General features: G+C 46.8%; 1 protein-coding gene and 1 pseudogene across 1 annotated transcript; one reads left to right on the top strand and one right to left on the bottom strand.

Moving 5' to 3' along the window:
- Positions 1–248: 248 nt before the first annotated feature.
- LOC147884325 (uncharacterized) lies at positions 249–1,005 on the bottom strand (annotated as a pseudogene).
- Positions 1,006–6,549: 5,544 nt separating this feature from the next.
- On the top strand, positions 6,550–24,994 carry LOC147884324 (histidine kinase CKI1-like). Its single transcript, XM_087399107.1, has 7 exons — positions 6,550–7,021; positions 7,359–7,598; positions 7,772–8,545; positions 8,702–9,077; positions 9,415–10,007; positions 10,111–11,706; positions 23,708–24,994. Exons 1-7 carry the CDS (start codon positions 6,674–6,676, stop codon positions 23,933–23,935), a joined length of 4,155 nt encoding a protein of 1,384 aa, XP_087255233.1. The 5' UTR covers positions 6,550–6,673; the 3' UTR covers positions 23,936–24,994.
- The last annotated feature ends 765 nt before the right edge of the window (positions 24,995–25,759 follow it).

Genomic DNA, 25,759 nt, shown 5'->3' with positions numbered 1-25,759 from the left:
ACGCCAATCGTGTACTGTTGAGGCTTGCACCTGCGGTTGGGTGGCCTCAAAAGCTAACCACCTAAACATTTCCTAGCAATTTCGCTAAGGAGGGTACTTCATCAACTTGAACGTTTTGCATAGCGGGTCCACTGTTCTTAAGGGATCGACAGTACTTAGCCACATGACCCTACCGATTGCTATTGAAACAGTGTGGATGCCCATTGCACACGTTCATTATGATCAGGTAAGCGCTTCCTTGGGTTATTTCATGAGTTGTTTTGTACGTTCTGCACATCAATTTCCATTGGCACCGCAGAATCTACAGTTGATTTTCGCTTGTTTGCGAAAGAAGATGATGATAGGGGTCCCTCGAATGTTTCTCTAGCTATGCACGACTCAATTCGTTGGGCAATTTGTACTGCTTCATAAAACGTTTTGGGACCTTCATCTCTTGTGCAACGTGAAATGTCATGACAGAGCCTAGGTCAGAGAAAAAACAATTTCATGTCTTCCAACATGATGGAATCAGCACGAAGGAGAAGCTGGTTGAGTTTGACAACAAACTGCACAGCGGGTTCATGGTCTTTCTGATACAAATTCTTGTAATTGTTGCAAAACGGTTTGGGTGACATTAGCATGAGCGAAATTTTGAAGCAATTGATGTTTCAAAGTCGGCTAATGATGCTTTACTGAATCGTGTTGCTGAATGAACCAGGTAGCCACAATGCCTTCAAGCACTGTGCGCAATTTGAGTGTTTTTTGCTCATCCGACCAAGCGTGATAATCTTCTATGTTTTTGAAGTGATCAATCCATACCATAACGTCTTCTGTCAGTAGGCCATGAAACGATTTGGGCGGTTGAACTTCGTTGTCTTTGGATGGTAGATTGGAAGTAGAAGCATGATAGGATACTAAGAGACTCATGAGTGCCTGATTCGTCTGTGAGAGTTGTGATATCAATGAAAAAATGGGGTTCGGTTGCTGCTCTGGTTGTTCCATGTGGTACTCTTCCGTGTACAACATGGCGTCTCCACTAGAGGTGATGTGAAATGCTCAGCTTAGAGGGAAAGCCTTCTGTCGTCCACAACCGGACGAGAGGCGTCTTGTTAGCCAACTAGCAGTTACAATTGTCGTGCCATGCAATGGCCACGTGTCAAGTGACACATGTCATTAGATCCCCACAATATGAAATACTTGCCAAATTGAAATGTGATAAAGAAGTAATGCCCACCAACACATGTCATTAGATCCCCACAATATGAAAGACTTGCCAAATTGAAATGTGATAAAAAAGTAATGCCCACCGTCAACACATGTCATTAGATCCCCACAATATGAAAGACTTGCCAAATTGGAATGTGATAAAGAAGTAATGCCCATCATCAACATATTTTCAAAATATACAGCCAATCACATTCTTTGCTAATCATGAGCATGTTCATTGGACACGGGTATAACTTGGGGACTAGTTGTGTGAACAATAGACTTGCTGACCTTAGAGAGATTCCCCACGTGGGCTAGACCAGCCCCAGAACTATGTCCCCGCATTGTTCTCAATGCTGAAACGTAGCATTGAGCTGTTAGTCGAGTAAGGCTATTTGGTTCATCATGACAATGCCCATTGGCTCATGTTCTTTCATCCTCCATGCCATTTGTTAAAATAGTTAGCAAAATCTCTGTCGAGCTTCATAAATGCCATTTTCAACTCAACAAGGTTAGTCTCAACATTACAATGCTCAACTTTGAGCGGTGTAAGCAGCATGGGGAAGAGTTCTTGCTCATTGTGTAATGCAAGGTAGGACCAAAAAGCTTCTAAAGAGATTTGGGTTTTTAAAAAAATTTTAAAAATTATAAGATGAACATGCCGGCTTGTATATTGCAAAGGGTGGGTCCGGCCCTTTAAAAAAAGACCTTGGAAGTACGAAAATTGGCCTCTTATGGGACTATGCCCTAGGCCTACGCGCATCGACAGCTATCAACCTACACAGAGATAAACTCTTACAGACTACCGACCACAGTGGCCAGAGCCAGACTCACCACTGAGTCTCTAGTGGCTAACACTCTCGAGGTGTCAAATAAAAGCAAAGTTAGTTGCCCCATAGGGGCCTCATCCAAGTGATCCACCTTTCCTTTGCTACTAAACGCCATCCCATTTCGGTGATACCAGATCATCATGAGCACGGCTAACCTAAGAAGCCTGAACCGTGGATGTACCCTTGGCTAAAAAGCTCTTGCAAAGACATTTGGGTTGATGGGAAAGATATACCTCTAAGAAGATTAGGGTCCTTGTGAAGTCTCTGGCGTCTGATGACTTACACGTAACGAAACAAAACGACTTTCGTTAACGGAAGAATTGGCAATGGTACACCTGATCTCGCGATCGTGTGATATTTACAAGACTTTCATCGCGGTAGACGAACAATAAATAAACAACCAACAGTGAACAAAGAAAATTGCCACCCTGCTTTGAAAATCAATCCATCGAGATCAAACGCGAATCAAGCAGTGAACGCGGTCTTTTTACGGTGGTAGAGTTGGGCAGTAATGGGATCTTACGTTGGGCGGAACCGCAGATTTGAAGCCGCAGTAGCTCACGTGCAACACGAACAACTTGTGAAAACAGAAGCTGACAGCAGAGAATGAGATCACATAGAGAGTAGATGGAAAGTAGAAACCGATCAATTGACGGCGGGGTGATTGCCATGTGGGCGGTTCGTTGAATACGCTTCGGCCATTGATTCATGGCGGTTGCAAATTTGGGAGGGAAAGCACTAAGCGTTGAAAGGCGCGCTGGGAAAAATTCAATGGTAAATGAAAGATGGATATTCTCTCATGCTTGTCTTGTGGGAACAATAACTGTAACATTGAAGCTGGAATTCAGAGTTTTGAGCGGGAGGACTAGCAGCTGAGACAGAGTGAAAGAGAGAGGTTATGTACTTGTTAACAAGAAATGCGACTTGCTGTCCCATTGGACCCCCAATAAAGGTTTAAAGATGCTCTGAGCTGATAGCTAGTTATCTTGAATGCCTGCTATGAAATTGAACAATGAGAGGCGACTTGTAGCTGAAATGAGTTGTGAAGGTTGAAGGTAAAGAGAAAGGTGGGTTGCTCGTGAAGAGATTTTGAGAGTCTGAAGATGAACAGAAGTTAGAACTACCTTGGAAGTTCGAAGAACAGACCAGTGTGACCCTAATAAGAGCAATCATTGTGATCTCGAAACAATGCAGCATGAGAGTAGATATTTTCCTGGTGAAGAGCAATCCATTGGTGAGGTGCATGAGGAATAAGATTTCCTGGGTGAGAGGCAGGAGAATTAAGAATTCCTAGTGAAGATTTGCCTGGTGAGATTTGATCAGGTGCATACTTACAAAGAGGACGCCCAATTCAGGGAAGAAGATGAAGCAAGATCCCGTGAGGTAGGCTGATATCAGATCGGCTGAGAGTGACAAGCACAAGATCTGCAGTTATTTAGTTTTGCATAAATGAGATATAAGGGAGAGGGTTGTCTCACAAGACCACAATCAAACAAAAATGTTCCTTTTCTTAAACAGTGGAGGTCGACAAGAGATTGAAGGCGTAGTCAATGAAAACTTAGGTTTCTCTGGCTCTTAATAAAAGTGTGATGTGAAGTCTAGTACCGTCCGTTGGAACTTGAAGTCTTGAACGCCTCCCCCCTTCTTTCAAAATTCTCTCCTTTTCATAACTGATTCTCTCTTGCATTCATTCTTTCTTTTCAGCTCTTCCTTTGCCTCACCCCCACACATCACTATATGAATGAGCTTGGCACCCATTTCTTGGATAATAGAAAAGCGGCTCCTTTGCGTTCTTTTTCAAAAAATAAACCCCCCCCCTTCCCAAGGCTTTTAGTGTCAAGCTTTGCTTTTCAAGCTTGTTGTTAGGGGTCTTTTCCGGACAAATGCCACTAGATGTCATTTTGCAATCATCAATATCCACAAGTAGGATGTTGACCCCAATCAACAACAATTGCAAAGACCACGCCTCATCAATTCAAACCTACCAACAACCTGAGGGAGGTCTCTAAGAGGACTATGGTGTGCACATCGCTATGATCCACTTCCGGAAAAGATGGTTCATTATCAAAAGACCAACCTTTGATTTCCATAACTTCTCACCTTGACATCCATTTCCAAACACTAGAGTTTCTACCTCAAAAAGAAAAAATGGAAAAAAAAGAACAATAACAAGTTCATCTCCTAAAAGAAAATACAAACACTAATACTAAGTCTCTTTCCAACACACAAACCTATGTTCTTGACCATATGGATTTGATTAGCCTTTTCATGCTTGTGATGTGAGCATTTGGGATCTTGATATGACCCTTTTCTTGCTTTTTTGTTTTTTTTTGTTTTTTTAAAAACAAAAGGCCGATTGAATTAGAAGTCGGTTAGTCTTGGCTATTTGAAGGTGCACATGCTATAGACAAATTCTTTCATAATGGATCATGTCACTTTAGACTACCCATTGGTTAAGCTTTGTCGAAGTTAACTTATGCAAAGATTAGTAGTAAGAGAGCCTATAGATTAGTAGTCACAAAACTCTATGTGACAACAACATTGACACTATATGTAGCTTGGTAGTTCTATGTTGGCAACAATAGGGGGTTACATTACTCGTGATGGTGCTCATTATAATAAGGTTACGATCCTTTTGCTCTTTCTTTATCTTCTAAACCATTGTAGGAACTAGCTTGCAAAAGTGGCTTCGCACCCATGTCCGTTCTCTCTCCTTTGTAGCCACTACACAAACAAAGGAGCAACAAGCCAAATCTAGTCTAGGACTTTATGTTATGCTAGCTTTTTAGAACACCAATAGTCAAGATAAGCTCTATTATGCCAATGAAATGAATGGAGGCACACTTCCAACAAATGATAAGCCAAGATGACATGCTTAACGTTGACTGGTCCACTATAAACCTACAGTATATTCAAGCATTAATTAAGCAATCAACTTGTGAGGATGTTGAGTATGGCTCTACCAATGATGCCCAACAAGTTTGTTCTGTTTGGATGTAAATGTCCTATGTTGATCTTGCCTTTCTTCAAGGCAGTCAGCTTTTCCTTTCATGTACACCTCTTTTTTCTTTTAATATAACTCCCCGCAAAAAACTGACGCCCAACAAGTGTTTGTAGCCTTGCTAATTGAGCGTTGGGAGTTTCGCAAAGGGTGTTTATAGACTATCCCACTGTGATGGACGAGCAAGATCGCATCGAACCCCATGGCCTAGATGCATTCACTACACGATGGGTGCATCTAGTCTCTAGACACCCTAAGATGCTCTTGGGACAGTCTTTGTAGGAAATTCAGGGTTTCAGAATTGCCCCATACAATAGAGAAATTCAGGAGTTTTTTCTTTGAAACGATGGATATTAGAAACTAGGCTGAAGTGAAGTTAGGAAAAGAGCTCAAAGTAACTTGCAGATTCTCTTGGGTAACTGATGCTGCTGCTGCTGCTGCATTCTTGATTGTTTCACCTTCTTCTCCTTTTGTAACAACAACAACATAATGAGAAGTTGGAACTGAGAGAGCTAATCCCAGCATAAAAGCCACAACAGCATAGCTGACTACCACCAGTGGTGCAGCAGAGCAACACACGGCATTCAAAGTTGAAACGTGCATTCTGCTCACTGAGGGGCAGCCATAGCCAATCTCTACAAAAGCAAGTGATTAATTAGCAAGGGTGGAATGAATCCATAGCAGCAGCAGCAGCAGGAGGAGGCAGGGTTGAACAGTTCACTGTGGCTTCTCTCATCATCACGTGGGTTCCCTCTTCCAACTTGGAGTCGTAGCTACTACTAGCAGCTTGCTCTGTCTCCGTCTATCTGCCTGCCTGTGTATGTCTCTCTGTCTCTCCCTCCACCATCCTTATTAAGCTCTACATTTGCACTAGCTCGTATGTCTGTCTGGCTCTCCCTCCACCATCCTTATTAAGTTTTCTTGCCTAAAACATCTCCATCTCCGTGAATTATCCCCCCCACTCTCTCTCACTCCTTCTGCTTTTACTGGCCCAAGTCAGTCACCATTTGGACTGGCAGGAGGTCAGCCCCTGCAGCCCAAAATATTGAAAACAGAGTATCAGCAGCACAGCAAGTTTGTGCTTTGATTTTTGATCCGAGCTCCTCCATACTCTCCGTTTGCTCTTGCATTTCCTCCATCATCTTCTTGCTCCCTACAACAAAAACCCCATCTTTGGTTGCCACTTAGCTCCCAACCTCCCTGTTCCCCTCGTTTGCTTCTGTGCACGCTTTCTACCCACACAAGGATTCATGCTTCCCCCCCACTTCTATCGGAATTTGCATCCGCCGCCCTCATTCCATTTCTGCCCCTCTTGCTAAGATTCATGCTTTCCCAATATCCCTCGCTTCCCCAATGAGCTGCTCCAGAGAAGTTGTAGGCTTTGATTCTGGCGTCCCACAAGGGCTTGCAAGGAGTCCCTTTGGGGATGGCTAATCATATCAATGCGGCTCATTCCCCAGTCTTTGCTGCTATTGATAGTAGGAAGTTCCTTTCCCATGGTCTTCTGCTCTCGCAGCTTGCCAGTGATGAATATGGCAGCGGAGGATGCTACGGAGCCACTCGGAAGTTCCGTCGACGGACTGCAGCGATCGCGACTGGTTGTTGCACTGAATTGAGCCAAAACATGTGGGTCTCAGGATTGCTTTAGCTTGCGCAAATGGACGAGCAATCTAATGAATCACGCCGTTTTGCCTCCCCGAACTCCTGCTGTCCAGTTCCTTTTCTTAGTGCCTCTCCGTCTCCGGTAAGAGCAGGAACTGTGGATGCAAGCTTTAACTACGAGTTAAACTTGTTACGTCAAGGACAAACAGTGCTAGACATTCCTTGGGGTTCGACTTTGTCTGATGTTGTAGAGCCAGACCGGAATTTGGAGGAGAAGCTCGCACAAGAAGATGAAGGCTGTTCGGACGTGGGGCGCTGGAAATGCTGGAAAGGAAATGGTGCTATGCGCTCTTTCTGTGGCGTCCTGTGCAATCCCCTCCTTACCTCTAGGTTGGCTTTGACGGTACGTTTCCTTTGCGTTGCGTCTCAAACGGCAATTCGTGTTTCGTCTCATGATTACGTCCGGGAGCTCCTCATGTGTGGCGATGCTTCAGCTCTGTCTGCTTCTTTCTACTCCAATTCTCTCTTTCGTATCGCGAGCGAGACACATCCATTGAGTTGCCTCACGTGTATTTGCTTGCTTGAGTGCCTGAATGCTCTAAGGGAAGGTGATTTTTGTGCGTTCCATAAGCATCGATGATCGCTCGGATGGTGTTGAGTTTCCTTTGGAGTTTTCTTCGGTTTACGTTGCCTAGTTCCTGATCTCCATGTAACCGTAGCTCTTGGCCCATGCCTTGCAGGGACTGCTGGCGCTTCTTTTGATTGTGATGACCGTGCTCACTTGGGTGTTAACGTCCAGCAATGTGCATCACTCTGTTAAGTCTGTAGCTGCTGAATTTCGTCACGAGTTACTTCTTCGCACGCAAGATACAGCGGGTTCCGTACTTCAACAAAACAGTGCATCTGCAGTTTCCTTAGCAAGGTTTCTTAGTTCACTTAGTGGAGGCAACCTTTCATCGTTTGCAAATTTACAAACTCAGGTCCGTGCGCTTTTGGTTCTTGTTTGCTTCATCATAATCTCTTTAGTACTTGTGAATTTGAAGTTGGTTCTTGTCTAGACTAATAAGCACGACTTATGGGCTTATCTAGACGAGGCGAGTAAGAACAAGTAATGGGCTGATCATCAGGAAGCTTCCTCTCTGTTTTGTTGCAGGTGAGACCTGCTCTTTTTCTCGTCTTCTCGATTCTTTCAGGAAAAGCTGAAGTTACGTATTTTGGAGAAGATGGTTTATTCATTTCATATCTAGCAGATTCGTCGGGGGCTTCAGTTATTTATGCGAACTCTTCATATCTTCACCCTGCTTCGGAAGGAAGCAACATTTTACCTTGGAATGCTGATGAGAATTTGACCCTCAGCCGTCCTTGGTATAATTGGTATCGTCAAAGTGTTGATCAAATTACAGGATTGCCAATTGGAGAAGCCAGTCCGCTCACTCCCTTTGCGTATTGGGGTCTTGAGCCAGTGAAAAGCTCACTACAGGGTCAAGTTGTGGATGCAAGCTGGGGATTTTCTGTAGTTGAATCAAAAGAGATCTTGTTGTCATCACTTTCGCCTGTGCTACAAAGCTCTTCTGGAAACGCTATCGGCGCTATCTCAGTGGGAATGCCTCTAGCTAACCTTGAGGATCTATTTGAACAGTTTGATCTTCAAGGGGGTGATATTTACCTTGCAACTGTAGATGGCCGATTAGTGGCACAAACAGGGGTCCCTTTCTCAAGGTATGGCAGAGACAATGCCACTGGATTATTGCCTCTGGCAACGGAATCAAACAATGCCGTTGTAGCCGGTGCTGCAGGATATCTAACAATGCAATTCCCAAATGTGTCGGCTCTAAGGAACGAGTCTTTCGTGGCAGTTGATGTAGATTTAGAGGGAACACGCTACATGCTTGACGTTACATCTCTCCATGTTGCAGGAGCAACACTGGTATGTATATTGAATGCTCAATGTCCATCTTTTTGAAGAACCATAAGGATGCGAATTTATCCTAGAAAACTGAGTTTGACATACGATCAGGCCATCTAACTGCAGTCTGCCTCATGTGATGAAACTTCTCTTGACAATTGTGAATGTGTATTGCAGGTTTGTGTTGTAATCATTCCCTATAAAAGCATTTGGGGCCTCACAGAGAAGCGGAATCACACAACCTTGGCCGTGCTTATTGCTTTGGCTACTTGTATGGGACTGGTCGGGTGTTTCTTTGTTATTCTTCTGACTAAAGGGGCCAGCAATGAGATGCGACTACGGGCAGCTCTGATTCAGCAATTGGAAGAGACAAAAAGGGCTGAGACAAGGAGCAGCCACAAGAGCCTTGTGTTTGCCAACATGAGCCACGATCTTCGAACGCCACTGGCAGCAATACTTGGTCTCATTGACCTGTGTCTTTGTGATGTTTCTAAACGTTCTGAACTGGAATCCAACTTGCTACAAATGAAGAAATGTGCCACCAGTCTGCTGGGTGGGTTGCCCTTTAAACACAGCTTAATTTCCATTTTGTCTTCATCCCAACATGCGTTAAAGCTTTTTTTAAATAGGACCAATATAGTTTTCCTCACGACACTCGCAAAGGGTCTTGTAAGCCAAATTTGTAAATGAATACATCCTGCCCTAATTTTTCTGGAATATGAATCTAAATTGTGGTGATTTTGGATACAAACCGTTCCGATAAAATGAATGCAACAGTTAAGTCTCTAATTTCCTCCAGCTTATAAACCTTGCTGCTTGCTAATGTTTTCAATCGACACATAATGATGTATTTGTCTGCTGATATTATTCCACTTCTGTTTTTTGCTCAGCAATCTTAAACTCAATTCTGGATATGAGTAAGATTGAGGCTGGAAAGCTGCTTTTACAAGAGTCAGGCTTTGACTTGGTGATTGCCCTTGAAGAAGTTGTAGATACATTTTCTGTTGTGGGTCTGAAAAAGGGGCTAGACGTCGTTTTAGACCTTTCAGATGGTACCGTTGAAAGATGTTCATGGGTTATAGGGGATGTGGGTCGTGTGAAGCAAATTATGGCTAACCTTCTCAGTAATGGGGTTAAGTTTACCTCCGAGGGGCATGTTGTCTTGCGTGCATGGGTGAAGCCAGTTGGCATTATCACCACTAGACCTCGTTTTAGCTACCGAGGACGGTTTTTAAGGTGGCCTTGGAATCAAATTTTAAGATCACCATCAAGAGTAAAGGAAGCATGCAAGCTGATTCAAGGTTTCTCTGAACAAGATCACAATGAGGACTATGTCCAGATAGAGTTTGAGGTGGATGACACTGGCAGGGGCATACCAAAAGAACGATGGAAATCTGTTTTTGAAAATTTTGTGCAAGTTGAGTCATCTGTGCCACGGAACTATGATGGAACGGGTCTTGGCCTTGGAATTGTCAGATCTTTGGTAAGCTTCTATGATCTGCTGTTGAATACATAGAGTTTGAGTTTTTGCAGATAAATTTCCTTGGTCGTAAAATTTGTGACGAGCTTGACATTATGTGGTACAGGTGCGGTTGATGGGGGGAGACATAAACATAATTGACAAAGATGAACCTGGTGAACCTGGAACTCGTTTCCGATTCAATCTTACCTTTAAGCGCAGCAAACTCTCTGTCAAATCTAGGGTAAGATCCTGCCATCCGCATGAAATCAGCCTGCAGGATGGAGCTTCTTTACAGGCTACATTTGGTGTCAACAGGACATCAGTTTCTTCTAGTCGGCAGCTGGATTGTAATGAAGCACATGTGCTTTCTCAGAACTTGGAGAGTACGGGCTTCACTTCACCTCCCATTGCAGGCGTCCATGTTCTGCTTGCTATGCAAGGACAGGCGGGCAGACGGGTCGTAAAAAAGTGGATGGAGAGCAGGGGTTTGCAAGTTTGGACAATTGGGAACTGGGAGGAATTTGTACCGACAGTTGAGAGAGTAAAAAAAGAGATTTTTTCCGAAAGTTTCAGCACTTCAGAAAGGTTTGACTTAATATCCCCTGAGAGCCATATGTGTGACTCGTGGATAGATGATCTGGATGCAAAAGGTCTCGCAAAAACTAGAACTAGCACTGATGCTTTCTTGCAACAACGGCCCACGTCTGATTGTGGATCGACTCCTGAATTTGTTCAAAACTCAATTGAACATGGAGCACGAGCTCACCTGCTTTTGATCATAGATATCACCATGGTGATGGTACCTTTGGATTCCCTATGTTCAGACTTGGAACACATTTTAGTGGAGGCTGATAGGCCAGCAATATTCAAGGTTGTCTGGCTGGTGAATGCAAACACTAGAAGTGCTGATATCCAGTATTTGAGAAGGCAAACTGCTGTATGCAATTTGATCTTGCATAAGCCATTGTATGCTTCTCGCTTAAAGTGTATTTGGGGATTGGTACAAGAACTAGTTGGTAATAAAGTGCAGAAGCCATGTGATAGCATGGCTCATCAGATGTCTTCTGGGCTATGTGAAAACATGGATTTGGGCGTAGCAAACTCCCTTTACACGTCTCTTTCTTGTATAAACACTTTCCAAGAAGAGACAAATGTACAGTCAAACTTGATGGCACGGAATAACTTAGAGGCTCAAAGATTTGATGTTTCTGATGACGCTGGATCTTTTGCTACTAGTTCAATGAATTCTGTTTCCTTGAAATCACAAGCGACTCAACAGATGGCTCATTCTGACGTTGCTCCCCAGCATAGAAGGTACTTACTATCAGAGAGGACAAATGTTGACAGGTGGTCACTCCCATTAATGCCAGACCAATCGCCATTGCATAGGTATCCAGAGAAATCGCCACTTCCAAGGGGAAGATCTCGAGAGGATGAATCCTTGGGTCTTCAGCCTGCCTTATCAGCAATGCACATACTTGTGGCAGAAGATAATCCTGTACTCCAGCGATTAACCAAGACACAATTGGTTCGCCTTGGGGCCACTGTTGAATGTGTTGACAATGGTGCTGAGGCTGCTCGACTAGTTTTGGAAAATTTATACAAGAGTAAGGTTTCTCATCCCGAGGAAGATGGAAAGCTTTCTGAAAATCTTTCATCACAACGAGGAATGGGGATGAGGAAGGCTCAACGATTCGACATAGTTCTTATGGACTGTGAGGTATGCTTTTCACATAGACTTCAAAGGTGTTCCCAAAAGCCAAAATATGTGGAATGATGAGTACTGCAGTGTGGCTATTCTGCTGTGCAACCCGGTTTGTGCAAGCATCATGATTGTTTCTTTCTTGCACGTTGATGGCTTACATGAAGTTTCCACTGTAGTTTGTAACTTCCAATCAACTGCATGAATCAACCAATGTTTTGGCTTATTGTTACCGAAAAAACATGGACACTGTTTTTTTTTGCATCAGCTGATTGCACGACTTCTTATAGCATATCTTGTCAAGATAGATTATGACTAGCATACTCATTTGACGTGATATCGCTTGCATCATAGCCTTTTGCATGCTATGTAGCTCCGATTCTATGATAGAAAGCTCATGCGGTTTGTGAGAACAATCAAGGCTTGCAAGCAAAGCCCTGCAGTGGAATGTTCCCAAGAGATACCTACACTGAAGATCTCACATGTTGACTTGCACCAGAGATTATCCTACCAAAAGTGATGTAGACACGATGCTTTAAAAGGTGGACAGATCCTAGTACAAAAAGTGCCTCTTGCCCTCTGGTGCATGCATGCCTTCAAGGGGGCTTCAGCAAGACACCCAATACTCTCCTTATATAGAGGTGGAGTGCCAGTCTGCACCTACACTCTAGTAGGCTGACTGAGGCTCCAAGCAGGCTGACTGTGCCCTAAGAACAGCTCCTCTGTCCAGAGCCGACTTCATCTGGTGGGTGGGCCCTCTGCTGCCGAATCTGATCCAACGCTTCACCCAATCCTCTGGTAGCGGCCTCCTTCTGATCAGATTATTTCCAAATTCCAGGGTCTTCCTGACCCTATAAAGCCTGCCATAACCTGCCCTACAGCTTGGCTTAGCAACCCATGTGGCTGGGTTAACTGCTGCCCATGTGGCAGCTCGATCTAAGGCAGCATGCTTTCTCGCTGTAGATATATCATCCTTGTCAGGTTGAAATCTATGATTGAGGAGTGCATCTGCTGTAAACTTGTTAAGTAAACGTAAGTTTGCATTAACAAATGAAAGATCCTTTACCTTCTGAACCCAAAGCCTGTTTCTCTTTTTTAAATGAAATGTTTCCAAACATGCACCACAAGTGCTCAACAGGCAAAGAGCTAGCACCCTAGTTGTTTATGTGTCACATGCACCAGGGTCAAGCCCAGGTTGCAGTCACAACTGGCTGTCTTGTCAGCAATTCACAGCGCTCAAAGGCATCTGCAAGCAAGGAATTGTGGGCTGGGGAAGGCGCCTTTTATAGGCTGCCTTTGCCCCTCCCAGTCAGCCCATTGGGCTGGGGTTGAGGCCCCAACCAGCCAGCCAACCAGCCGTGGCTGGTCGGCCAGACTGGTTGGTTGGCCAGTTAGGGCTGGTTGGGTTGGCCAAAACAGGCCCCTCCAGCCCTATTTAAAGGGGGTCTTGCTCCCTCATTTGAGCACTCAGCTCCCAGCCTCCAGCAGCACCTTTCAGCCGTCATATGGTCGAGATTTGGTGTCCTGTTTCAGCCATGTAGCAATAAAGCAGTGTACTATAGTTCGGAAGATCTTGTGTTTCTCATGCATGAGTTCTCTGAAGGTTCATCTGTTTTCTGGTATCGGAGTAGTAAGGTTCCTTTTGATGTGGATTAGGTTGGAGGGAATCCTGGCAGCAAAGCTTAGATAATGGGTACTTAGTGAGCAGAGGAGGGAGCATGGTGGGGATATTATGCAATGTTGTAGTTTGTACCTTGCCCGGACTAGTGGTAGTACCATACTCCATTAGCCTCTCCCTACCTCCCTTCATCGTCCATCGGTTAGGCTCCCATCCTCACCCGTATGCGTTTACACCTTGTGGGGCAAGGTTAGGGGGGGATTTTTTTTCCTTTGGCAGTCATTGTTGTAATAGTTGATGGGTCTAGCAGCCTTCCATCATGGACCCATCCAGCATAGCAGCTCTCATGTGCATTCAGGGAGTAGAATTGTCTCCTTGCGTAGAATCGGCTCTTTTTTGAGCAGCTCCAACGGCTTGCACGAGCAGGAAAAGAATATAAAGTGGACCGTTTCTAGCTTTTGTTAGGACAGGAACGCCTTGAGGAGTCCATGCATCGGGCCGGACGTCGTGCCGACTTGGCAGCATTGGAGGTCCAGCGTAGGCAAGACCGTGAGCTGATGCTTTCTCAGCATCAACAATTTCTCATAGCTTGCTCACAGTTCCTCTCTCCATCAACAGCTAGCAGTGTGAGTCCTTCATTTGCTCAGGGGTCTTCAACCTTCAAGCACAACATAGTGGACTTTCCTCCCGCAATACCCTCAAACAGTTCTTCAGCCATAGGTAGTCCGTTATTTGCTCATGTGTCTGCCATTTGCGAGCACAGTTCAATGGACTATTCTGCAGCAGTTCAGACATGGACTTCTCTTGGGTCTACCAGCTCAAGGGACTATTCACTTTCCATAGTAGCTACAGGCAGTTCCTCAGGGTCTTCCACCCATGGGGTTATTGCAGCCATTTCCACAGCCAGCTCTCAGGGGGGTTCCATTGCTGGGGCCAGCTCAGCTCAGCCAGGAGGTCTAGATGATGGGCCTCTTGGGTCTACTACCCCTGGGGATCATCCAGTTTCAATAGCTTATCCTCTTGGGGTTACCACTCAAGGGGTCATTCAAAAGTGCAAATAGTTCCTACGATTGGACATTTCTTCGTATGCCATTGTGAGCCCTTGTCTAGGGACAGTCATGCACAAGCTACATAGGTCAGTCTCTCAGCCTTAGGTCGAGTCAGAAAGTCAGTCCTTGTTCACTAGTACCCATTGGACAACAGTAGGTTAGTGTCTTAGGGTTCTCAGCCTAGGATAGGAGCCCATAACGGCCCCCTCAGGGCTGAAACAATGATCTCCCATCAAGGGAGGATGGGCTGGGGGAAGGGCTCTGCCTTTATAGGCTGCTTTGTGCCCCTCCCTAGGCAGCTAGGGCTGGGGAAGTGAGCCTCAACCTGCCAGCCAACCAACCGACTGGCTGGTCGGCCTGTTTAAGGCTGGTTGGCTCACTCCCTACCAGCCCTACAGCCCAGACCCCAGCAAAAAGCCTCCTTTTCCTCCAGCCCGGTGCAGCCCTCAGCCTTCCAGAGTCCCCTGCAAGACAGCAAACATTCAGCAGTCCCTAAGGGTGATCAAGGAAGGAGTTTATGCAGCACCATAGCTCAGCTCGGAGTTGAGGTTTGGGGTTCCTGTTTCAGCAGTTCTTTTTACAGTTTTCTCAGCTCACTCACAGCTCTTATCACTCATCTCTCAGTTCACATCTCAGCTCCCTTTTAGCCTCCATTACTCTCAGCTTTCCGTCTTCCCTTCATCTCTCACACTCATGCAGCTCCGCTGCATGACCGGGGATAGCACAAGCCTCTTCAATAGCCTTTCACAGTGGTCCACATCTTCCGTGTGGGGAGTGTGGTCTTGGTCAAGATTTGGGTTGCTTCTTAGGCGTTTGTGGGTCAGCTCTCCGTATTGAAGGGTCATTCTCAGTGTTGTCTCTCAAGCTATCTGAAGGAGTGTCAGTTATATTCTTTTGCAGTTCTCCAAGATATAAAGCAAATTCCTTCCCAGTTGGGGAGAGCGGCCCTTAGTGGGTACACGGACCCAATCTGGTGTCGTCTACATTCTCTTTCTAAACCCCCCTCTCACTGTATCTCTTATCGTGTATAGGCATATGCCTCGCACAAAGGTTTAAGGTGGTCTTGTTGGGCATTACATGATCATTCACCGTTGGGTGTTAAAATTCTCCTTGAGAAAAAGTCAACTTTCAGCCCCCTTCAGATTTAGAACCAACAAAACTTATATTTGCGTCCACAATGGACCCAACATGAAATGTATGTCCAATGTTTGACCCTCTAGTAGTAGAATGCTACCTAAATGTGGACCCCTGTGTACAACTAATAGTTGTTCTCCTACCTCCGTGGCACACTCAAAACACTCAGCCTGCATGCTCCCTCAGCTTAGGTGGGCCTCATAGTGGTGCCCGACAAACACACATTCAGGCTGATCCTCCCGGACAGCCACTGGTAAGGCAATGCTTGACCTTGGTTGCTTGTCCTCCTTGCTGCTCTGAAATGCAGCCAATGGTGAGGGCCAAACTCCTCCTTTGATCCGTCGTTGCTGCCCTGAATGTCACCCTAGGATGAAGACTTCTTCTGGGGTCTTTGTCTGTGGCAATCCGCCTCCTTCTATGCTCCTCCAAGTACCCTGGATGAAGGCCCAAGTATGGCTGGCATGCTGCTCCAATCTACTCCTGAAATGGTGCTTCCAATGGATGGAATATGAACCCCAAGGCCTCCCTTTTTATATTTGCTGGTAGCCCCCCAAAATAGCGATTGGGGGCTCTAAATGAACAGACCCAGCCAACAGACCCCCTAGTCCCCTGGTCTATAAAACTGCCTGGCTAGTATGTGAACCAGCTCTGCAAACAGACCCACCTGGCCACGTGGCATCCAGCCAGCTTTCTATGCCTTCTGCCCACTGTTTCCAGGCATCCTCATAGGTTAAAAAACTGCTTCATCCAGGTGTCTTGCAGCTCCTGTCCCGGCCTGTTCTGCACCCTTCTCCAGCCCTGGATCACCTGGTACAGTTCCGTACAGACTGCTTAGACAGCCGTACCTGTCCGTACTTATGTGCCACTGTCCTGGGCCCCTTCTTGTCATTCCAACCTGTCAATTTTGCACATATCTGCCCCATACAGTCCGACTGTTGCATGGCAATTCCGTACAGCCACAGGCTCCTCTGCAGCTCCAACGCTGCCAGGGACATGTCTTGTGTGCTGCCTATGTGGCAGCCCCATGTTCATGGTTCTCTGTCTCAGTATGCTGCCCACATGGCAGCCTATGCGCTGCCCATGTGGCAGCGGCATCATCCCTAAGTACACCTCCCCCACGCTCTCCTCATATGGGTCTTATAGATGGGGAGGTGAGTTTTCCAACAACTAGATTCTCCCCATGGTACTGTATGAACCCTGCGCTGCCCATCCTCTTCTGCCCAAATGAACCTTCTGAAGTCTTTTTCGATGAGACCTCAGTGGGTTTTCTTAAAATTCCAAATCCTTGTTAGATACACTGTAGCAGCTGATAGAATGTGTTGCACAACAGTACATCTGGCATTTGTCTCCATACCTGCCTTTCCATGGCTTAAGCTTCTCCTTAAACAGCTGGAGCATTGCTTAACATTTAACCCAACCCCAAGGGGGCATCCAAATATTTGATGACCTCAACCAGTTGCACAACAGTACATCTGGCATTCGTCTCCATACCTGCCTTTCCACGGCTTAAGCTTCTCCTTAGACAGCTGAATCTTTGCTTATGATTCAACCCAACCCCAATGGGGCTTCCAAATATCTGATGACCTCACCCAGTTGGACCCATCTTACATGAAACTTCATTCATTCATCCAGCTAGGCCTTATCTGCATTGGACAGCTTCCCCCCCCCCCCCCCCCCGTAACGGGTGGCCCGTTGACAAGGGACTGAGCCACAGTCCGTCCCTCCTTCATCATCCCCTTCGGCCTCGACATCGGCAGCAAGGAGGAGGTCCTTGCCCTCTTTTTGGGTCAAGGGTAGAGCAACTCTTTGACATCTCTAGGACCTAACCAAGGGGAGCAGCCCATGGTAAGGTTGGACTCCCCAACTATGGCTAAAGGGTTCAATTCAAACGGATATTTGAATTGATTGACCCTTCTAAGTGACTGTTGGAAAGAGTACCAAAAGAGGATTGGAGCCTTAATGAAGGCGGCTGAACGTTGGAGCCAAGGGATATACTCCCTCCAAAAATCAAATACACACACAGACAGAGATTGTCCAGGAGAGACAGACTGAGCCGGGGAACTCAGAGCGTCAGAGCTGAGATAGTGAGCTGCGAGCTCCTGCTGTATCTGAGAGTGTTGTGAGGTTTTGCTTCAGCATCAAAGGATGCTCTCTTTGTAATCTTACCTTGTGGCGTTTTGACCACAGGGCCCTCTTCTTTTTGGAATACAAAGTCTCTGAGTTTTGGTTCTGAAAATGGAGGTAGATAGATTGCAAGCTCGTATCCCCCTCCCCTTCGTTGAGTGTGGCGTTTGCAGGTGAAGACCGGAGCTACCCTTCGAGCCAGGGCTTCCCCTTGGCTTGGAGAAGAAGCCCACGAAAGGGCAGCACGAACGGTAGGCTGTGGGAGGAGCCATGTTGGTCGCTGAGTTCACTCAGGAGGTCGCGTCATCGATACAGAGAGCTGTGCGGAGGGTGTAGTGGGTCGTTTGATCCAGGAACTCGTGGGGACCTGAAGACCCTTCTAATTATCCCTCCTACCAAGCGGCAGGGTGCGTGGAGCCCGGATCTCAGAGAGCTGTCGCTCTGAGATCCCGCCGTCAACCGACGGAAGCGGACGGAACTGCAGTTCTGTCGCGCTCCAGCCGTGAAGGCTTGGCCTAGGAGCTCCAAGGCTCCATTCCAAGAGCCCTTAAGTACACGGAGGCGCCTTACCGACGGGATCACGTAGCCGGGCCAGTGATCATAGCCTCGCACCGGTTTGCGAGCACCAACACGACGGACATCTCGCTCGTGGACGGACTTCTTCGACGGAACCAACCGGAAGACACCGGAAAAGACGGGAAGGGTTCCCCCGGTCGTAACAGCATGTCATTATTGACTCCCTCGCTCCTGCGGATGCCCACGGATCTGAAGCAGAAGGGCGACGCTTCATACCAGCCGTTCGACGTGTGCATGGCGACGGAGAGCTCGCCATAGCTTGAAGGTCAAAGTCTTCTATATAACCATAAGGTGGGAAATGAGTCTCAAGCAAGGCCACGGCCCCGGTGGCTAGCCGGGCCGTGAGGTATTTGGAGCACTAGCGCACAGGTCGTAGGTTCGATTCCGAGTAGGGGAGACAGGTCGCTAGCCGACGAGGGGGCCGATCCCCTTTTGCTGATCAACCAAGCTGAAAATATAATCTAGGGGCTCTACTTGGTTACCTCAATCAAGACAAGGCCCCTTGGTTAGCCCAACGATAGGCGCTTCGACTGTTGCCTTCGAGGTTTCGGGTTCGAGTCCTGCGCGCGGGGTGCGCGACCGTGTGCGGGTTAGCACAAAGTATAGCCAAGGCGCCGCGTTTGGTTACATCAACCAAGTGGTTGGCTCGGTGGTTGGCGCGACGAGCTCATAGGAAGGTGGTTGCGGGTTCGAGTCCGGCTCTTATCTGCGCAGAAGTTCGATTCGCGCGCATAGAAGCACGTACACGTTATAAGTAAGTGGGGGTCTTTTATTTCCAATAGCAAAGACCAGCCCACTTGGCGAGCCCGACGAGAAGTTCTGCGCATCGTTACCTGGAGGTTCTGAGTTCGATTCCGGCGGGTGGCCGTCTTTTTTTTGGCACGGCCGCTAACTTTAGAGGAACCGCTAATCCATTTTGGCAGTTTGGCTAATTTAGCCCCAGCTAAATTTAGCTAGTTCCAACTAGCCAGATAAGGAGTTTCTGGGAGCAGATTTCACAGGTGTTTTCCCTCGCTCGTACTGAGTTTCTAGAGCAAGCATTAGGCATTACTTTTGCCCCACGGAGGTTCAACAAGCGTTTTGGGAAGGAGAGGTTCTTCAGAACCGTAGCTCCCGGGAGGAGCTCAGTGCTCTCCTTTTGAGCATTTGAAGGACCCAGGCAGCTTTGTGAAGGTGAAGGACTTTCAGTCAGGTGGAGGTTCCCATCAGCAAGGCAGTTGCAACTCCACGAGATCAAGCGGATACTTTGGGATCCCGGTAGGGGACCAAACCGGGGAGCAAAGGAAAAGAGAAAAAAGTGAAAAAGTTTAAGGGAAAACTTTGCCCTCGTGACAGTGGTATCAGAGCTGAAGGAACTGAGCAGAGTCAGTCCCCCCAAAGGTATCAGCTTGATAGGAGTTGACAGTTTTCTCCCTCGAGAGTATCATGGCACACCGTGATAGACCGAACCAGTTCGGGCCTAACAGGTTGTACCTTTGTCACTGGAGGGAGCAGCCTTCAAGTGAAGACTCGTGGAGGACGGAACCTTCTCTATGGCGGTTCGTGGACATCGTGCGCGGCTACAATGAGTCAAACCCCTTTCCAAATAAGCGGGGGAGCAAGAGTAAAAGGGGGGGAATGTAACGGGTGGCCCGTTGACAAGGGACTGAGCCTCAGTCCGTCCCTCCTTCATCATCCCCTTCGGACTCGACATCGGCAGCAAGGAGGAGGTCCTTGCCCTCTTTTTGGGTCAAGGGTAGAGCAACCCTTTGACATCTCTAGGACCTAACCAAGGGGAGCAGCCCATGGTAAGGTTGGACTCCCCAACTATGGCTAAAGGGTTCAATTCAAACGGATATTTGAATTGATTGGCCCTTCTATGTGACTGTTGGAAAGAGTACCAAAAGAGGATTGGAGCCTTAATGAAGGTGGCTGAACGTTGGAGCCAAGGGATATACTCCCTCCAAAAATCAAATACACACACAGACAGAGATTGTCCAGGAGAGACAGACTGAGCCGGGGAACTCAGAGCGTCAGAGCTGAGATAGTGAGCTGCGAGCTCCTGCTGTATCTGAGAGTGTTGTGAGGTTTTGCTTCAGCATCAGAGGATGCTCTCTTTGTAATCTTACCCTGTGGCGTTTTGACCACAGGGCCCTCTTCTTTTTGGAATACAAAGTCTCTGAGTTTTGGTTCTGAAAATGGAAGTAGATAGATTGCAAGCTCGTATCCCCCTCCCCTTCGTTGAGTGTGGCGTTTGCAGGTGAAGACCGGAGCTACCCTTCGAGCCAGGGCTTCCCCTTGGCTTGGAGAAGAAGCCCACGAAAGGGCAGCACGAACGGTAGGCTGTGGGAGGAGCCATGTTGGTCGCTGAGTTCACTCAGGAGGTCGTGTCATCGATACAGAGAGCTGTGCGGAGGGTGTAGTGGGTCGTTTGATCCAGGAACTCGTGGGGACCTGAAGACCCTTCTAATTATCCCTCCTACCAAGCGGCAGGGTGTGCGGAGCCCGGATCTCAGAGAGCTGTCGCTCTGAGATCCCGCCGTCAACCGACGGAAGCGGACGGAACTGCAGTTCCGTCGCGCTCCAACTGTAAAGGCTTGGCCTAGGAGCTCCAAGGCTCCATTCCAAGAGCCCTTAAGTACACAGAGGCGCCTTACCGACGGGATCACGTAGCCGGGCCAGTGATCATAGCCTCGCACCAGTTTGCGAGCACCAACACGATGGACATCTCGCTCGTGGACGGACTTCCTCGACGGAACCAACCGGAAGACACCGGAAAAGATGGGAAGGGTTCCCCCGGTCGTAACAGCATGTCATTATCGACTCCCTCGCTCCTGCGGATGCCCACGGATCTGAAGCAGAAGGGCGACGCTTCATACCAGCCGTTCGACGTGTGCATGGCGACGGAGAGCTCGCCATAGCTTGAAGGTCAAAGTCTTCTATATAACCATAAGGTGGGAAATGAGTCTCAAGCAAGGCCACGGCCCCGGTGGCTAGCCGGGCCGTGAGGTATTTGGAGCACTAGCGCACAGGTCGTAGGTTCGATTCTGAGCAGGGGAGACAGGTCGCGAGCCGACGAGGGGGCCGACCCCCTTTTGCTGATCAACCGAGCTGAAAATATAATCTAGGGGCTCTACTTGGTTACCTCAATCAAGACAAGGCCCCTTGGTTAGCCCAACGATAGGCGCTTCGAGTGTTGCCTCCGAGGTCCCGGGTTCGAGTCCTGCGCGCGGGGTGCGCGACCTTTTTGGCGCGACCGTGTGCGGGTTAGCACAAAGTATAGCTAAGGTGCCGCGTTTGGTTACATCAACCAAGTGGTTGGCTCGGTGGTTGGCGCGACGAGCTCATAGGAAGATGGTCGCGGGTTCGAGTCCGGTTCTTAGCTACGCAGAAGTTCGATTCGCGCGCGTAGAAGCACGTACACGTTATAAGTAAGTGGGGGTCTTTTATTTCCAATAGCAAAGACCAGCCCACTTGGCTAGCCCGACGAGAAGTTCTGCGCATCGTTACCTGGAGGTTTTGAGTTCGATTCCGGCGGGTGGCTGTCTTTTTTTTGGCACGGCCGCTAACTTTAGAGGAACCGCTAATCCATTTTGGCAGTTTGGCTAATTTAGCCCCAGCTAAATTTAGCTAGTTCCAACTAGCCAGTTAAGGAGTTTCTGGGAGCAGATTTCACAGGTGTTTTCCCTCGCTCGTACTGAGTTTCCGGAGCAAGCCCCAGGCATTACTTTTGCCCCCACGGAGGTTCAACAAGCGTTTTGGGAAGGAGAGGTTCTTCAGAACCGTAGCTCCCGGGAGGAGCTCTGTGCTCTCCTTTTGAGCATCTGAAGGACCCAGGCAGCTTTGTGAAGGTGAAGGACTTTCAGTCAGGTGGAGGTTCCCATCAGCAAGGCAGTTGCGACTCCACGAGATCAAGCGGATACTTTGGGATCCCGGTAGGGGACCAAACTGGGGAGCAAAGGAAAAGAGAAAAAAGTGAAAAAGTTTAAGGGAAAACTTTGCCCTCGTGACACCCCCCCCCCCCATGTGGCAGCCCCATGTTCATGGTGCTACCCACATGGCAGCCCATGTGCTGCCCATGTGGCAGCCACATCATCCCTAAGTACACCTCCCCTATACTCTCCTCATATGGGTCTTATAGATGGGGGGGTGAGTTTTCCAACAACTAGATTCTCCCCATGGTACTGTATGAACCCTGCGCTGGCCATCCTCTTATGCCCAAATGAACCTTCTGAATTCTTTTTTGATGAGACCTCAGTGGGTTTTCTTAAAATTCCAAATTCTTGTTGGATACTTTGTAGCAGCTGATAGAATGTGTTGCACAACAGTACATCTGGCATTTGTCTCCATACCTGCCTTTCCATGGCTTAAGCTTCTCCTTAAACAGCTGGAGCATTGCTTAACATTTAACCCAACCCCAAGGGGGCATCCAAATATCTGATGACCTCAACCAGTTGCACAACAGTACATCTGGCATTTGTCTCCATACCTGCCTTTCCACGGCTTAAGCTTCTCCTTAGACAGCTCTTTGCCTACGATTTAACCCAACCCCAAAGGGGCTTCCAAATATCTGATGACCTCACCCAGTTGGACCCATCCTACATGAAACTTAATTCATCCGGCTAGGCCTTATCTGCATTGGACAGCTGCCGCCCAACCGCCCCCACCCACCCACCCACCCTCTTTCCCCCTTCCTTCCGTCCCCTTTATTCACATAAAATCTGTCAACGCAAGCTGCCCTGAAGTGCTCCCCTTTTTGCTTGTTATTCCAAGTATACATCCCAAGACTGTCTGCAATCTCTTTACAATCAACAAACTCATGCTCATCACACAACTCGTCCCAGAGTTCCTGCTCCAGTGCATATATGTTCTCTGTCTCCATCAAAAGCAGTTGTGTTCCAGAATCCTGCTAAAGTCCAGTTACCCTCTCCAAGCATACTCTTAAGACACCCGTAAGTAGGCATTGCTTACCATGCAAAAAGGAACCCTTGCATGACCTTTTTCGTGTTTAAAACACATTTGCATGCATCCTGTTTTTCTCTTATAATGTATTGAGAATCTCTGACGACCTGTGGAGGTCATCAATAAACTCACAGGACCACAATGACTTCTGTACTTGAGGGTGTGAATGTTCCAGCCTTCTGATTCAGCTAGCAGGTCGTCTTTAAAACATTGCTTAACGTAGTCAAAGTTACCATCCACCGAGTTGGTCTTTGCAGTTTTGGATCTCTAATTCTATGGTTAGTTTATTGCCTAGATTCTCTTATTGTAACTTAAAAGCATCTCTTCTGTAAAATAACAGCTTATAAAACAGCATCTTTGTATCATCTCAACTTGAACTCCGGTCTTGAATCAAATTTAGTTGGAACTCCTGTCTTGAATCATAAATTTGCCTGATAATCTGATAGGTTAAAGTTGGGTTTGCAGTTCTACAAACCTTGATTGCTACTGGTCCTACCACAAGATGACTTGTACTTGTTCTGATGTTAACCGCTGCTTGGAGTTTGTAATACTAAGAGATGCTTCATTTCAAATGCAGATGCCTATTCTAAATGGATATGAAGCAACCCAACGTATTCGGGGTGAAGAAAGCAGATATGGTGTTCGGACGCCTGTTATTGCTCTCACAGCTCATGCAATGGCTCAAGATGAGAAAAAGTGCATTGAGGCTGGGATGGATTTCTACTTGACCAAGCCACTAGCAATAGAAGCTTTACTTAATGTGGTTACCAAACTTATTGGCAGGAGGACTTCTGCGAACACTTGAAACCAGGTGAGGAGGATGTGTCTTTGTACGCTAAAGTCACACAAGGAGACAGTTCATATTCTCTTGTTTGGAAGGATTCATTCTCAAAAGGTACATGACGAGCGGAATTGCCGGCTTCGAGTGGCTTAGAGTGCTGTTGGCAATACAAGGTGGACAGTTCTCAGAGCTGAAATTTGCATCTTCTGCGGTCAAGACTTTCAGAGCAGAAATTGGCAATATCCACTGGACTGTTTCTGAGCAGAAACTGGCAGCTTCTGTGGCCAAGAATTTCCCAGTGATTCCAGTGTCTTATTTCGACAACATTTCAGGAATTCCTGCTCAGGGTCTAAGTGTCAATGCTGCCTTCCACCTTGGCTTGTTTGGAACATATGATGTTTCCTTTGGGGAAGATCAGTTCTCACAAGTGCAATAGTTTTGGAATTGCTATGGGTCAGGTTAAAAAGGGAGGCAGGATCGGCATAAGTTCAGCAGTTATAGAACAAATGCCTGATGAAATATGACACTTGCTGCGCATGCTCCACCTCAGCTGTGATTGATAGAAGCTATCAAGCTCGGATAAAATTATACCTTTCAAAATACCCACACTTCAAGGAGGATATCACTTGGCACAGTTGCAGCTCATGAACGTGAAAGCAAACCATTCCAGTGTAATATGCGAGTGCATTTGACAGTCTTATTCTTTTTCCTTCTTTGAAATCAGTTTGGCTGCAGCACTTGCTTCATTATGTTATGAAACCCTTGAAGTCTAAAATGCTCGTGCCTTTGTTAAGGCCTTAATTCTTTACCCTTTTTCAAATTGAGAACAGTTGTGGCTACTGGCAGCACAGATTACTTCGAAAGCAAGTAATGCAGCTGCTAGAGGCAAAAATGTAGGTGATCGTGATAGTGTTCTCTTACAAGGGGTGTAGACAATGTTGCAAGGCTACTGGCAAGATTGAATTTCATGTGCCAGGTGGTACTTGCGCTCATTGTTCTTTGTAAAGTTCAGACCACAATTAATTCTGCAATATGTACGTGCTCCTGCAATCATTCGGACAGCAATAATTTTTAATTTGTTTTGATATCTTGTTTCCTCTTCACGAAGTAAATTTTGTTTCTTTCTTAAACAAGGTTGCACAAGTGCATGTGGGCACTGACTCTTGTATTTTGGGAAGTGCACATAACTTACATATATAGAGCACCTCATAGTCTGATTAGAGCTTATGGTTAATTTAACTTGACTAAACCTTTTACCTAAACAACCCAATTTCAAAGAAACAATTACAGTCAAGAGGGAGCATTGACAAAGCTATTTTTATGGGTACTTTAGGTGAGAGGTAACCAGGTAAGCTAAAGGGCAGTGCTCTGCTAACAAATTCGCATAACAATTATATCCACTAAGCTACTTTTGTGGTGTACATGGGTTTGGCATGCTGGTAAACCAAGAAACAAGCATACTTTACCACCCTTATGAAGTGTGTGCTTGGAACTTCATCCTAGCTCCTCCAAGCACTCGCTTAAGCTGAAGCATTGCTCCTTTCTCACAACTACAAACAAGCAAGAGAGCCTAACAAAGCGATTGATCGGTGATTAATGTTGAAGATGAACGCCATAACTTGCTCTGGTGTAACATGAGTTTACAGATATGTTGGATTTTGATTCTACCTCGAGGCATGCAATTGGGGACTCGGTGTATTCACAATTAAGAATAGAAGTCCACGATTCATGGAGAAAGTTCGTTTGTTGGTCGTTGATGTCGAGGATGAATGCTATGACTAATCGGTATGCAATTGGGAAGAACTTTCTATGAATGCTTGAAAAATTAACCAAACAAATCACTCATCC

This window comes from Dipteris shenzhenensis, chromosome 27 (assembly GCF_047967505.1).
Source record: "Dipteris shenzhenensis isolate YYH24624 ecotype China chromosome 27, Dip_SZ_1.0, whole genome shotgun sequence".
Taxonomy (NCBI): Eukaryota; Viridiplantae; Streptophyta; class Polypodiopsida; order Gleicheniales; family Dipteridaceae; genus Dipteris; species Dipteris shenzhenensis.
This window is presented reverse-complemented; position numbering and strand designations above follow the sequence as displayed.